This window comes from Cervus canadensis, chromosome 18 (genome assembly GCF_019320065.1).
Source record: "Cervus canadensis isolate Bull #8, Minnesota chromosome 18, ASM1932006v1, whole genome shotgun sequence".
Lineage (NCBI taxonomy): Eukaryota > Metazoa > Chordata > Mammalia > Artiodactyla > Cervidae > Cervus > Cervus canadensis.
In genome coordinates this window covers 50,414,558-50,428,519 of record NC_057403.1, presented here as the reverse complement: position 1 = coordinate 50,428,519, position 13,962 = coordinate 50,414,558, and the positions used below count along the sequence as shown (strand labels likewise).

Here is a 13,962-nt window from a genome sequence, read left to right as displayed (position 1 = left end):
GGGGATGACAGAGGATGAGATGGTTGGATGGCATCACCGACTCAATGGCCATGAGTTTGGGTAAACTCCGGGAGTTGGTGATGGACAGGAGACCTGGCTTGCTGCAGTCCATCGGGTTGCAAAGGGTTGGGCATGACTGAGCGACTGAACTGAACTGTCGCCAGGTTGCTGCAGGGTTTCCCTGTGGGCGTTGGGCTGCAGAGCTGTTTTCTGATTTTTGAAGGCAAGTGAGAAATCCAGATATTTATAAGAAGTCTACATAGCGAGTGAGGGATCATCCAGCATGAGCCGGAGTCATGAGGAGCCTGGTTTAGATGATTCATTTGAGTGACACGAAGGCAGCAGGCCCATGGGGTCAGGACTTTTCCTGGGGAGCCAAGCCCCACCCCAGCCCTGGTCCTCCCAGTCTCCTGGCTGCCCTTCCTTGCTGAGTTGTTGTCTTGGCCCTCTCTTGAAGTAAGACATCTGGTTTCCTTGTAGGGAACATGGTTATCATAAGAGGGAAACTTTACAGCCTGGGCCTGAGGTTATGCTCAAAAGATAACTATTCTTGCAAGTGAGAGTCTCAAGAAGCTGGAAATCTGTCCTTTTTTCTTTTTCTTTTACCTATATGCAGATTTGCATTTGGCTCTGGATCAAACCCTCTTGACTATTTCATATCTACTGGTTTTGTCTGCTATTTTTTGCTTGACGTGTATCTTTAAAGGTGAAAGGTTTTTACATTTTATATCATTTATATGAAAATATTTGCATCATTTTCATATCTTTGTATCATAGGCCCGTATGACCTTCTCGCTGATATACTTTTGTTTCTCAACCATGCTATTTAGAAGCAACCTGGATCATGTCCATTTTAGTTGTTTGCTGTTGTAATAATGGTGTTGCTAATACCTTTAAGTGGAACGCTCCTGTGTTCTTTCGAGACATTTCTTTAGTGTAAATTCCCAGGGATGAATAAAAGGATATAATCATATTATGACTCTTGGCCAAATACAAGAGATTTCTGCTGTCTGCGGGATGTCCCCTGTCCCTGAGCCTTCCCGGCCCTCTGTGTTAGATTCTCTCTTTTCGCTCATGGTTTACTTTGAGATGAGAGTGGCGCCCCTCACTGTCTTCCTGGCCTTTCTCTGCCCACTCTCCCCTGGCCATGGGTGGGCCTTCTGGCTGCCTCACCCCGCCCTGCCCTCCAGGTGGAGGAGCACATTGGCCGCATCCGGGAGGAGCTGGACCGCGAGCGAGAGGAGCGCAACTACTTCCAGCTGGAGCGCGACAAGATCCACACTTTCTGGGAGATCACGCGGCGGCAGCTGGAGGAGAAGAAGGCCGAGCTGCGGAACAAAGACCGGGAGATGGAGGAGGCCGAGGAGAGGCACCAGGTGGAGATCAAGGTGAGGGGGCCGGCCCGATCCCACGGGAGTCGCTGCGCGGCAGAGGAGCTGGCCCGAGGTCCAGGGGCATGGCCATGCCTTGCTTTGGGCGGTCACCGCCCTTTGTGTCCTTTGACATTGGGAACTCGAAGGTATTTTTTAATAACAAAGCAGGTGTGTCCAGGTGAGCATGTGAGCCTGTGTGTGCAGGTTGAGAATTGTGTTAGGTGTGCAGGTGGGCACGTGTGTGCAGGTGAGCACGTGTGTGCAGGTGAGCCTGTGTGTGCAAGCGAGCCTGTGTGTGCAGGTGAGCACATGTGTGTGCAGGTGAGCAGCGGCCCTCCCCACCCCCAGGTGTATAAGCAGAAGGTGAAGCACCTGCTCTACGAGCATCAGAGCAGCCTGACGGAGATGAAGGCGGAGGGCACCGTGGTCATGAAGCTGGCGCAGAAGGAGCATCGTGCACAGGAGGGGACGCTGCGCCGGGACATGCGGGCGCTGAAGGTGGAGCTGAAGGAGCAGGAGCTGGCCAACGAGGTGATGGTGAAGAACCTGCGGCTGGTAGGTGCCAGGGCAGCTGTGAGCGCGATGGGACTCAGCCACACCTGGGAATTCATGGTTCTGTATAAAAAGCCTGTTGGTGGGCAATTAATTGAAATGTTCGGCAACAACAACTGCATCAGCCAGACAAACCCCTTTGGGGCCAGGTGCAGAGTTCTGTCTCAGACTCGAGCGACCGGTTGACTTCCCAACAGGGAGATCCAACCTGGGCTGCTGTCCACGTGCTGCTGATCCTGGGCCCCTGCAGTGAGCTGCCTGCCAGCCCTTCAGCTGCTGCGGCCTTTGTCCTATGAGCTGTGCTGACAAGCACCTCGCTGGCCTTGGAGATTCCTTGGTCCTTTCAAAGGGAGGCTGAGGGGTTCTGGGTGGAGGTTGGAATTCCTTCTTAAGCGCCTGTAGCACACCAGGCCCGGCTCTGATTGTGGGTGCCCAGAGGGTGGGGCTGACAGAATGCCTGCCCATGTGTGGCTGATGGTCAGGAGAGGACAGGCCACCCCGAGACAGAAGACAAAGTAAACTGTCAAACATGCATCACAGGTCCGTGGGCATGAGCGCTCTGGGAGATAACAGGAAGATACACAGCCCAGCCTCAACTGAATCTGGGAACACTCAGTAATATTGCAGTTTTCTGTGAAGCTAGAGGGTGCTAAAGATGTGGGCCCTCGAGGGGCCTGGCCATTTTGACGGAAGCACATCATGGGCTGGCTTCCACCGAGTGCGGTCTCTGCTTACCCAAGGCACAGTGTGGAATAGTTACATGCTCAGAGTGCCTCTCTGCATGAAAATAAAGTAAAATTTAAGCCTTTTATTCAAACTTTATAGCTGTCAGATTAATTTGTCCTGGTGTTCTAAGCCAAAGCAGGTCAGTACCACATGGGGCACCTGCAGCTCTGGGTGGGTCTGGCCCTGCTGCCCAGCCTGTGGGCATGGCCAGGGCACAAGTGTCTTCAGCATCTTCCCCAGTCCATTATGAAACGTGGAATTTCCCAGAACCTCATTCCTCTGGGCTGGTCCTGAGCTCGGGGGTGAGGGCCCAGCTAGAGCAGCAGCCGCACAGGCTGTCGGTGCTGGTGAGGAGGGGGCCCAGGCACGGGGCCGGCGTCTGGGCCGGCGTCTGTCCCGTCCCTTCTGGCCTCCAGTGACAGCTTGCTTCTGCCTCTGCAGAAACACACCGAGGAGATCACCAAGATGCGCAACGACTTTGAGAGGCAGGTGCGAGGTCAGTGCTTCCCGCGCTCTGCTGCGTCAGGCAGCCCGAGAGCTCCTCCTGTCAGGAAGGAACTGCCCTCCAGTTAAAACAGCCCAGACATGCGGAGTGAGAGGACATGGTCATTTCCAAGGCTGGTGTCCATGGGAGGTGGGAGGCTGGGAGGACGCCCCGCCCCCGCCGCCTGCCCTGCCCCGGCACACAGTGACTCCTGGAGCAGGTCGCCCAGCTTAGGGGGCAACATGCCACCCCTCCCGTCCTGCAGAGGCGCTGACCTCAGCCACAGTCTGGCTGGATGGCCGTGGTCTGTGCCCCCTGGCACCGGGTGACGCTTGGCTATCGGGATCCCTGAGGCAGGGACTGATCAGCGGTGCCAGCGACAGGCAGAGGAGGGCATGTGCTGGTGCCACACAGCGGGAGAAGCGCCCCGCCCTGTCCCACTGTCGGCAGCCTCCAGCCCCTGGGAGGTCTCCCGCCTTGGGCACAGCCGCCATCTGTTCTTGTCGCCACGGCACCAGAGGCTCTGCTCAGCTGCTCTGGGTGCTGCTGCCTTTCAGAAATCGAGGCCAAGTATGACAAGAAGATGAAGATGCTTCGGGACGAGCTCGACCTGCGCAGGAAGACGGAGATCCACGAGGTGGAGGAGAGGAAGAATGGCCAGATCACCACGCTGATGCAGCGGCACGAGGAGGCCTTCACCGACATCAAGAACTACTACAACGACATCACCCTCAACAACCTGGCTCTCATCAACTCCCTCAAGGTGCCGCCGGGGCTGCCTGCCACCTCGGACCCACACCCCTGCTTGTAGACACACCTGGCCTTCAGCGGCCCCTGATTGAAACTCACAGATTGTGAGGCCCCTCGCATGGTGGGGAAGTCATATGCCCATGTGCACCAGGGGTGTTGTTGCACCCAAGTACTGGCAGTGAGCACAGCGTAAGCTCTCAGTTTGCATGCAGGCTGCATTACTAGAGAATTCAGAAACTATTCTCCGTGTTTACATACAGAACACATGCCCCAGGACCATCCTTTCTGGGCAGGAGAGCTTGCAGCCTCTGTGCAGGCTGCAGCCCCTGGTCCTGCCACTGACCCCCTGCTCCCCCTGGCACCCACAGGAGCAGATGGAGGACATGCGGAAGAAGGAAGAGCACCTGGAGAAGGAGATGACGGAGGTGGCCATGCAGAACCGGCGCTTGGCGGACCCCCTGCAGAAGGCTCGGGAGGAGATGAGTGACATGCAGAAGAAGCTCGGGGGCTATGAGAGGGACAAGCAGATCCTGGTGGTGGGTTTCCATTGCATTCCCAGCCCTCCCTGGTGTGAAGGGGCAGGAAGGTTGGGCAGGTGTCTCCCAAGTCCCAGAGCGGAGCCGGCCCTTGGGGCACCAGGGGAGGTGCTGAACCCCTCCGTCCCCTACCTGGTGACCTGGGGGCACATGGGGTTGGCACCGGTTCTGAGAGCCAGGTGGCCCCTGGCCGCCATGGTGGGGCTCGGTCCATTGTGCCTGGGAGCTGTTCCCTCTGACGATCACCTCACCTGGTCATTCCTTGGGAGCAGCATCGTGTGGGTGCCTGAACTGGGGGTGCTTTCTGACCCTTCTCTCCAGTGCACAAAAGCCCGTCTGAAAGTCACTGAGAAGGAGCTGAAGAGCCTGAGGTGGGAGCACGAGGTGCTGGAGCAGCGATTCATCAAGGTGGGCTCCTGGGGTGTCTGGGGGGCTCTGGGACATCTGGGGGGCTCCCGGTGTGTCTGGGGGCTCCCAGGGCATCTGGGGGACTCCCAGCATGTCTGGGGGCTCCTGGCACGTCTAGGGGACTGGGTCCCTGGCTCTGGCCCCTCCCATTCTGCGGGGCTGTCAGTGGGGCTGTCAGTGGACAAGCTTGATGTCTCAGCAGTTCCCCACTGCTGTCCCCTTGGCCCATCCCTCTGTGTGTCTCCGAGTCCTAACCCTTTATGTGTGTGTCGTAGGAAGCCTGTGGGTGAAAATGCAAGGCCTTGGGGTTGCACGCTGGTCCTCACACATGGCGAGAGCACCCCAAGTTCTTCTAAACTCTCGAGTGTGCTGGTGTAGGACCTTGCTTCCCAGAAGTGGGGGCACCTGACACGCCCTGCCTACTCCTCTCAGCCCGCGTTTCTCTCCGGAGCAGCCTGTGTCCCCTGGTGAAAATCCCTTGTCAGTCCTTGCTGCTACAGGCACCCTGTTAGGTACATCTTTGTGCAGTGCGTGACCCTTTTTGGAATGGTGATTCCTAGCAGGGGAATTGCTGGGTCAGACGGCTGGTGTTGAGAATGTGGATGGTCTGCCCGAGGAGTGTTCAGAGTTGTGGCCTCATCCATGGTTTCCCAGGGGGCCGTCCCCCGCCCCAGGTCCTCACTGACGGGACTGGGTGTGTGTGTCTCACTGAATGTGCTTCTCTGTAGATGGCCGCCCTGGTTGCTTGGTTCCCGGGGTCTGGCTGAGGGCAGAGTGCCTCGTGTGTCAGCTGTTAGCACCTTTTCCACTGAAACACTCTCGCAGGCTGTGACGGTGGAAAGGACCCAGTTCCTCGGGAACATCCCACAAGCGGCTGGATCTGGAGTCACCCCCAAGGGGCCTCCGCGGGTCCTGCAGGCAACAGGGAGATGCTGCTCCCGCTGGTCAAGGTGGGCATGAATCGGGAGGCGGCAGCTCAGGCAGGCTCAGGCCATGTAGGTCTGCATTCTCTGCCCCTTGTCCTCCGTTTGCACGTCTACGCAGTACGTGAGAGAGGCAGTGTCCTAGCAAACCAGGGCCATCAGGTTTTAAAGAGCAGAGGGCCTGGGAGTGGACGGAAGCAGACGTGAGATGTGACAGTGTGGTCAGAAGGATGGGGTGCTACAGGTTGCAGCACAGTGCTCGTCGCTCCTAGCAGTGCTGTGTGTTTTTTACGGGCATGGGGAACATTCTGGAAGGAGTCCCAGCCAGTGCTCAGATGGTGGCCTCTGGGAAGTGGGGTTTAGGAGGGTTGCTTTTTCCTGTTACACCCCTGCTACGTCTTGACTTTTCATTGGTGCACAGTTAAAGGAAGACGTGTAAGCGTATTGTCCTTGGTGGGCAGGCAGCTGGCTGTAGGATCTGGGGCAGACGGAGTGGACCCCCTCAAGGCCCTCCACCCCAGCATTGCTGAGTCTGAGGCCCTGATCTCCTGTGGAGATGATTGGGGCGGGGTGCGGTCCTGAGCCTGCCGCCCAGACCCAGGGCAGGGCTGGCCCTGGCTTCTTGGTGGGAGGGTCTCTCTGCAGCTCATCCTGGGGGCCCTGTGGCTTCCTGCTATGCCTCCCAGAGGTGTTTTCTCCTGCCTCCCATGGTGTGGACACTGCACTCCTTTAATTTTTTGTGGAGAGTGGGGCTCGGGCACAGACCTGCCTGCCTGTGGCCAGGTGCTGGGGAAGGCGGGGGCATGGCCCCGGACAGAGCAGGAGGGGCGTCCTGCCAGCGAGGTGCCCGCACCTTGCAGGTGCAGCAGGAGCGGGACGACCTGTACCGGAAGTTCACCACGGCCATCCTGGAGGTGCAGCAGAAGGCGGGCTTCAGGAACCTCGTCCTGGAGCGCAAGGTGCAGGCGCTGGTTGCCGCCGTGGAGAAGAAGGAGGTGCAGTTGAATGAGGTGCTAGCGGCCTCCAACCTGGACCCCGCGGCCCTGACGCTCGTGTCCCGCAAGCTGGAGGTAGGCCTCGAGGGCTGTGCTCGGGGCTCCGTCCCTCCAGGGCAGACCTTCAGTCAGCCTCGGGGAGGGGTGGTCGCGGTTTCCCGGCCAGAGCGCCCAGGCCCACGTGCGCCGTGGACACCCAGCTCCAGTGTCTTCAAGGTCTTCCCCAGCCCCTCTTTGGCCTTCCAGCCCTCCTAGCCCGCGTCCACTGCCCGCTCCAGCTTGGTCTCTTAGCTGAGGCCATAGTTGCCATCAGCCTGGACACTGAGCTGTGTTGGAAGAGACCACGGCGGGCGAGAGGCAAGCCCACAGTGGCCTGTGTGGCAGGTCGTGGGAAGGCTTCCCTGGGAGGCACGCCTGAGCACAGGCTGAGCGTCTGTTCCCTCGAGCGTCCGCAGTTGCCTGTGGCATTCCCCTAGGGCGGGCTGTCCTAGGCACCGGGCACCGCTGGGAAAGGACAGACAGGGCCTCGGTGCCCACGGGCCAGAGGGCCTGACCGCACCTGTCAGGAACCCCGCCCAGAGCTGGGCCTCGACCCACTGCTCCCTGACCTGGGATGTGTCACAGAAAGAGTGGGTGACGCGGACAGGGGTCTCTGGTGTTGCCAGGGTGGCGTGGCCTGGCTCTGGGGTCCTGCTGGGCCTGAGGTTAGGTCCCCTTGGGGTCTGGGGGGCAGACACACACTGGGGTCTCACTCTCAGGCCTCCCCACGGCAGCCCCTCCCTGTGTGGATGTCCCCCTGGCGGGCCAGGCCATGGTTCCCTGATGCCTTCCTCTCCCCAGGACGTTCTGGAATCGAAGAACAGCGCCATCAAGGACCTGCAGTACGAGCTGGCCCGGGTCTGCAAGGTGCGGAGAGCCCCCCCACCCCTCCCTCACCCGGGAGCCCCCTGATCTTGATGCTGACCCCCCAGATCAGGGTGCTGACCCAGTCTGAGGCCATCTGTGCCCACCGGGGTCACTGAGCATGTGTGTGGCCTAGAGTCTCTGCTGGCGCCTCCTGGCGCACAGCCTGCCTAGTGTCCTGTGTGACCCTTGCTCTGGCACTGTGGTGCTAGCCTGGCCTCTGGGGCGGTTCCCGGGGGGTTCTCTTTGCTCCCCCAGGTTAATGTCCATGTCCTCCAAGCAGGGGCAGTTAGGGCTCCAGCCTTGCGTGACTACTCATGGAGACTTCCTGCACAGTGCCCTGACCCTGGTACTGTCTGTGTCCTGCACCGAGCGTCCCCAGCTCCCCGGCCGAGCCCACAGCTCTGTCAGGGCCTGGCCTGTGGGGACACAGACGCAGTGCTGCCTGCAGAGAGCAGACACCCCACAAGTGTGACTCAGACACGAGCCCTGGGTCTTGGAGCCCCGGGTGAAGGCATTGCCATCGTGGGCACTGGGCTCCATGGTGACCAAATCCCCTGGCCTTCCCTGCCCATTGGGCCCTCCCCGGGTCCTCTGGCAACCCTGATGCGTACTCGCAGAAAATTAGGGCCATGCACTGGGTGTGTGCAGCTCTCGGGAGAACTTCCGTAACCCACATCTGATTGTCGGGAGGGCTGAACCCCAGAGAAGGAGGAGGGCCGGGGCACATCCTCTGAGATCTCCTGGAGCCCGGTCCTTGCTCGCCCTTCCATCTCAACTCCCAGCATCTTGTCGTGGCGATGCTGAGGACAAGGTGTCCCTTTGAGCTTTTGTCCTGTGTCAGGCTAGGCTCTCAGCATGTAACGTGCTCCCCTCTTCACACCCTTACCACCACCTTGTGAAATGTGCTCTTTGAAAAAAAGTAGAGGGGACAGAGATCCTGCCTGCATTGGTCCTGCCAGCATCATTGCCCAGAACTTGGCTTTTCCTGGAAGGGGGAAGGGAATAGATGCCGACAGACACGGCGGGGAGTGTGGTCCCCAGGAAGGCAGGGACAGTGAGCCTGAGTGAGAAATGCCTGCGGGAACCAGGAACTCTGAGTGCACCCCCTCTTCAGCTTCCCCAGCCGTGAATCAGGGATGTTACCGGAGGTCCCACACCTGAAGTAGTTGGGTAGCGCCTGATGAAGTTCTTAGACTTGGGCCATACTTGTTCTGGACGGTAGGGAAGCCCCTGGTTATCTTCGAGCTGAGCTGGGAGGTGTCTGTGCATGGCCATCACCACTCGCTCACCTGGAACTGCACTTCCAGCGGGTGGAGACTCAGTGACTTCAATCCTCTTTGCTTAAAAGAGTGGCTCCTTCCACGGGGCTTCTCTTGGGTGGGTTTGGTCTTAAGGACGCCAATCACTGGGGTTTGTCCTGCTTGCTTTAATCATCCCCTGGAGAGTCATGTGGTCTGAAAAGCTTTACATGCCTGTTTGCACCACTAACTGCCGAGCAAATGCTCTCCTTAAGACTGGGACATTAAGAAGAAGGGGGGCGAATGACAGACACGGTCAGCACAGGCTGAGAGGCCATGTCTCTCAGGCTGACAGCCTGATCAAGGGGGGCTGTTAGAAAGCAACAGGACGCCCCAGTGGAGTCACTTGTGGGAGCCCGACCAGGGCTTCTGCCTGAACTGACTGCCACCTCGGCCTCTCCAGGAGTGGAGATTCCGAACCATCAGCTTGGGGCTTTCTGGTCAGCACTAGGGAGGTGACCTGCTAAAGACCCCCGCCTCCCTCAGGGAAGGCACCTTTGCAGGAAGGTGGCCGCACCCTGCCCCTCCACGCCCACTGAGCCTCCCATCTTGTGCAGCTCCTTGGAGCGCCCTTCTGTTTAATAAGTGACTGTTGCTGACCCAGGAAGCCCCGAGTAGAGCTAGTCAAATCTACATCTTTAAACTTAAATAAATGCGCGTGGGCCTGGGCCTGGCACAGTCAGCACCTGGAAAACGGGGCTGGGTGGCCTGAGCAAGGGTCACCCTGGCTACCTACCCCCAATACCACCGCTGTGTCCCTGCAGGCCCACAATGACTTGCTGCGCACGTATGAGGCGAAGCTCCTGGCCTTCGGAGTCCCCCTGGACAACGTGGGTTTCAAGCCCCTGGAGACCGCTGTGATCGGGCAGACGCTGGGACAGGGCCCCGCAGGACTTGTGGGCACCCCAACGTAGCCCCAGCCCGGGTGAGGTCCCCCCACAGCAAGGACAGCAGGTATTTGTTCTGTAGACGTGCGTCGTCAGAGAATGAAGGTTTCCATGTGTGCTGCGTGTCCTCTTGTGTGGCTGTGTGGAGAGGTGCCCCCAGTGCTCCCCCAGTGTGCACACCTGCCCCTCATCCCCCCAGGGGCAGCTCCCACCAAGCTTGCCTTGCGACCGAAGCCACCTTGCAGATGTCAGCAGCAACTTTATTGAAGCCTGAGTGACACCTGGCCCGGCAACATGGGGCCAGAATGTCCCAGGGAAAGTGTGACCCTGGTGCCCATCAGGAGCTTGCCCGCCCCTCTGCTCGGGGGTGGCCCGGTCTGCCGTGGCGCTGTGTCCACGCCCACAGGCTGGCTGCTGGTCGGCCGCTAGCTCCCTCGGTATGTGGTGTAAGACCACGGGCTCAGCAGCAGTGGCACGTGGAACTTGTGAGTCTCATTTGTGATGGTGAAAACGACCTGCGGGCAGAGGGGGCACTGGGAGTGCACACAGCCTGGCCCAGTGGAGACAGGGCTGTGGGTGGGGCTGGGGTCTGCCCAGGGGAAGCACTCAGTCTGAGGGGCCCCTGGGCCTGAAGGTTCCCAAGGGTTAGGACCACCCTGAACTGGTCAGGCGAAGGGGACAGAGAGCTGGAAGGGCTCGGGTGAACCTCTGTCCTCCCGGGCTGAGTCAGCCTGACCGGTGGGTGGCGCGGTGCGGGCGTGGTGTGGTCATGGCCAGGAGCTCAGAGCAGGTGCTCGTTGGAGGGGGGGGGCAGGACCAGCCTGCGGGTCACAGTGCATCTCGGGCCTCCACCCGTCTGGCCCTCACCTCCACGTATGGGTAGAAGCTCTCCTGGCCCCTCTTCTGCCAGTAGCCCTCGGTGTCAAAGGACAGCTTGTAGGTGCCCGCCTTCATCTGGCCTGAAGGAAGGAGCCCAGGGCAGCGGCCGTCATGATCTGTGCAACTGGGGAGAGGGGCGTTGCTGCAGAGGGGTCCCTGCCTGGTCTCCCAGGTCCATGTGCCCCAGTGGCCTGACTCAGACCTGGGTGAGCAGGGCCTGGGTGGCTCTGCAGCAGGGCAGCGTCCAGGACCAGGGCTATGTCCCCTCACCGTCCTTAGGGAACCCCAGAGAAGAGAAGTGAAAGAACCTTCCCTTCCCCCCACTTCATATCTGGCACAAAGACTTCACATTTTTCTCTATGCATAAGTGTGCTTATTTACAAATTAAAAAAAAATAGATTGTACTAGCCGTACGGTTTCATAACGTGTGCTAAGTCGCTTCAGTCGTAACCAACTCTCTATGACCCCTGAACTGTAGTCTACCAGGCTCCTCTGTCCGTGGGATTTCACAGGCAAGAGTACTGGAGTGGGTAGCCATGCCCTCCTCCAGGGGATCTTCCCAACCCAGGGATCGAACCCACGTCTCTTAAGTCTCCTGCATTGGCAGGTGGGTTCTTTACTGCTATCGCCACCTGGGAAGTATAAAAACCAAGTACTTGCTGTTTACTACATTGCACTTTCTGGGTGAGTAACTGTGTCCAGGCTGGCATCTGCATGCCATCCGCATATTTCCAGCTGCAGCGCTGGAGGCTCTGAGGGCCTCTGCTCATTGAGAGGCCATGCTCTCAAGTGTCTGTGCTGTGATCAGCATCAGCAGCATTTACCAGCAGAGTTTAGGGGTTGGGAGTGGCTCTGTGTGGCCCCATGTGTTCCTCCACCCTCAGATGTGACCTGCACCCCCCTTTCATGAAGGGCTCCATAGCCTCAGGCCCCAAGCCTTTGAGGTCCACCAGGGGCAGGGGCCTCCTGCCTCACCCTCCATCTCCTCATGTGTGGATGGGGTTCCTGTGGGGTTGGTACACCGGGTACTATGTGAACCTAACAAACGTCCAGTGCTCAAAAGCTGCCCAGCACAGGTCACCCGCCAGTCACGGTGATGACCAGGCCTTTCCGATTCCTCCTCAGGCCTCAACTGGCCAGTGGACAAGCAGAGACAGAGCCCTGTCCCAGCGCAGTGGACACTCGGGGTGTGAGCTCTGCCAGCACAGTTGTAGCATGACCAGGGCTACTCAGCCTGTTGAAACAGAGGCTCTGAGAGTCTGCAGGGAGGCCGTCTGCAGGGAGGCCCTGCGACTTGCCGGCTGTGCCCACACCCCTTGCCCTGGTGCAGGGCCCCTTGCGGGGGTGGGTGGGTGAGGGGTGTTCTGGATTTGAGCCCTGCCCCAGACCACCCTCCTACCTTTTTTTCAGCTCGGTCCACTGCTGGCCACGGTCCTCGAGCCTGGACAGACGGAGGTAGAGGCCTTGGGCTGGGAGCCCTGAGGCAGTGTCCAGCACGTGTGTGGTCAGCGGGCTGCTGCCCGGCTCCATGCCTCTGCCCTGGGCCACGAGATGGGCAGGGATGCGCTTGTGGGGCAGACCTTGTGTCCACACCCCTTGGTAGGAGGCAGTGCCTTGGAGTAAACAGCTCGCGGATCAAAGTTCCAAACTGCCCTGGCTGGGGTTGGGTGGACTGGCTGGGGGTGGGAGTGGAATTGGGTAACACACTGCCACACCGCAATGCTGATCCCTCCCCCTCCTCCCGGCACCGAAGGGGTCTCCAACCCAGAGCACCCTGCCCACCTTCAACCTCGTCAGGGCCTGGGTGGCCTCAGGGGCTTCTCTCTGAACCCAGCTCTGTCCCCTGATCCACGGGCCACCTCACCTTAGCCCCAGGTGGAGGAGAGATTTGTCCCCCTACCTCCTGGGAGCCCACGTGTCGCTGGAGTGTCTGCAGCCGCTGGGCGGCCCCAGAGCTCATGCCGGCCGACCTGGGGACTGGCCGACCTGGGGACTGGCGAGGAGGCCAGAGGTCACACCACACCGCCACTCCCAGAACCTCCCCGGGAAGCGCTGCCCTGGCACCTCCCACGTGTCCGGCCAATCCCGGGGAGGAGTGGAAGGTGCCCACCCAGGCGGTCCTAGGGGGCTTCTTGGTGGTGGTTGCAGAGGGCAACAGAGCGAACCAGCGCGCAGACCTACGGAGGCTCCTCAGGGCGGAAGTGGAGTGGCCCTGCGGCGTAGGGCTGGGAGTAGGGGTGGGGTACGCGGGGCGGGGCTCGGGGACATGGGGGTGGAGTGCTGGGCGGGACCGGACGGGGAGGGGCGCAGCTCCGGGAGGGGGCGGTGGGGAAAAGGCCGAGCGGCGCGGCGTTCCAGCTGGGGTCACGCCCGCCACTGGGAGCCGCGCAGGGTGAGCCCGATCACCCCCAGGGCCCCTGCACCGGTGCAGCTTTTTTCCTTCCTTGGACGGTCAGGATCTGCTGGAAGCCCCGACAGGCCGCGTGGAGGTGCCTCAGGCAGGACCGACCCCCTGGTTGAGAGTGACAGTGCGGGGTGACACCCTTGTGGTTGCATTTTACCCGTTCCTACCTGCTCTGACCCTCGACCCCCAAGGTGCGGGGACCCGGCACACTGACAGCGTAGGGTTAGGGCTGTGCAGAAATGAAGGAAGAGACAAGTCTGAGCACACAGGCGTGAATCCCATCGTTGTATTACAATGTCACGTGAGGTGTGCACGGAACAGATTTTATGTAACATAAAAATAAGGGCATTCTGTATTTACAGTTTGCCTGAGGTTGCCTGACGTGTTGTGTTGCTCTGGGTGTGGGGTCGTTTTTTTTTCTCGCTAAATTGCATGTCCTAATGATCGGATAGTGAGCGTCCTCAGTTTGAGCCTTAAGGATCAGGCCCCTCTGAGGTGGGGAAGGAGACCTCTGGCAAAGTTTGTGCATTGGTTACAACTGCTTTGGAGGTAACCAGGAAATGTGTGTTTGAGATGTAAATATGATGAGGTTTGGCAGGGCTTATGTTTTTAGGAGGTGACCCCACAGAGACACACACACCTGTTTAGGCAAACTGCTATGGGGATGGGACCAGAAACAAACTTACTTCCCTCACGAGGGATAATTAAATCAATGAACTCCTCTGCACACCGGCAGCTGTTGCAGCCCAGTCCAGAGAGTGAGCCCAGTGCAGAGAGTGAGTCCAGTACAGCCCAGTGCAGAGAGTGAGCCCAGTCCAGAGAGTGAGCCCAGTCCAGCCCA

General features: G+C 59.5%; 2 protein-coding genes across 10 annotated transcripts in view; one reads left to right on the top strand and one right to left on the bottom strand.

The window, feature by feature from the left end:
• The window catches only part of GAS8 (growth arrest specific 8), a 38,871-nt gene that overhangs the window by 4,020 nt on the left and 20,889 nt on the right, over positions 1–13,962 (top strand). For 2 of the 3 annotated variants that reach the window (XM_043436632.1, XM_043436633.1), the window contains exons 3-11: positions 1,191–1,388; positions 1,722–1,928; positions 3,093–3,147; positions 3,693–3,898; positions 4,254–4,421; positions 4,743–4,829; positions 6,613–6,822; positions 7,588–7,653; positions 9,716–9,905. In XM_043436632.1, coding sequence (XP_043292567.1) covers positions 1,191–1,388; positions 1,722–1,928; positions 3,093–3,147; positions 3,693–3,898; positions 4,254–4,421; positions 4,743–4,829; positions 6,613–6,822; positions 7,588–7,653; positions 9,716–9,865 — 1,347 coding nt within the window. In that variant the 3' untranslated portion in view covers positions 9,866–9,905. Of the gene's footprint in view, positions 1–1,190; positions 1,389–1,721; positions 1,929–3,092; positions 3,148–3,692; positions 3,899–4,253; positions 4,422–4,742; positions 4,830–6,612; positions 6,823–7,587; positions 7,654–9,715; positions 11,127–13,962 lie in introns of those variants that run through there. The other variant, XM_043436631.1, reaches the window with a different exon arrangement.
• Positions 10,078–12,941, bottom strand: LOC122420978 (5-hydroxyisourate hydrolase-like). 7 transcript variants are annotated; one of them, XM_043436635.1, is made up of 5 exons: positions 12,828–12,941; positions 12,582–12,710; positions 12,117–12,256; positions 10,706–10,841; positions 10,078–10,353 (listed from the first exon to the last, which is right to left on the bottom strand). In XM_043436635.1, the coding sequence occupies exons 2-5, from the start codon at positions 12,675–12,677 to the stop codon at positions 10,264–10,266; spliced, it is 462 nt and encodes a 153-aa protein (XP_043292570.1). In that variant the 5' UTR covers positions 12,678–12,710; positions 12,828–12,941; the 3' UTR covers positions 10,078–10,263. The 7 variants fall into 7 exon arrangements, with proteins under 7 accessions (XP_043292570.1, XP_043292574.1, XP_043292569.1 ...); XM_043436639.1 differs by having other exon boundaries at positions 12,618–12,710; XM_043436634.1 differs by having other exon boundaries at positions 12,582–12,720; positions 12,828–12,934.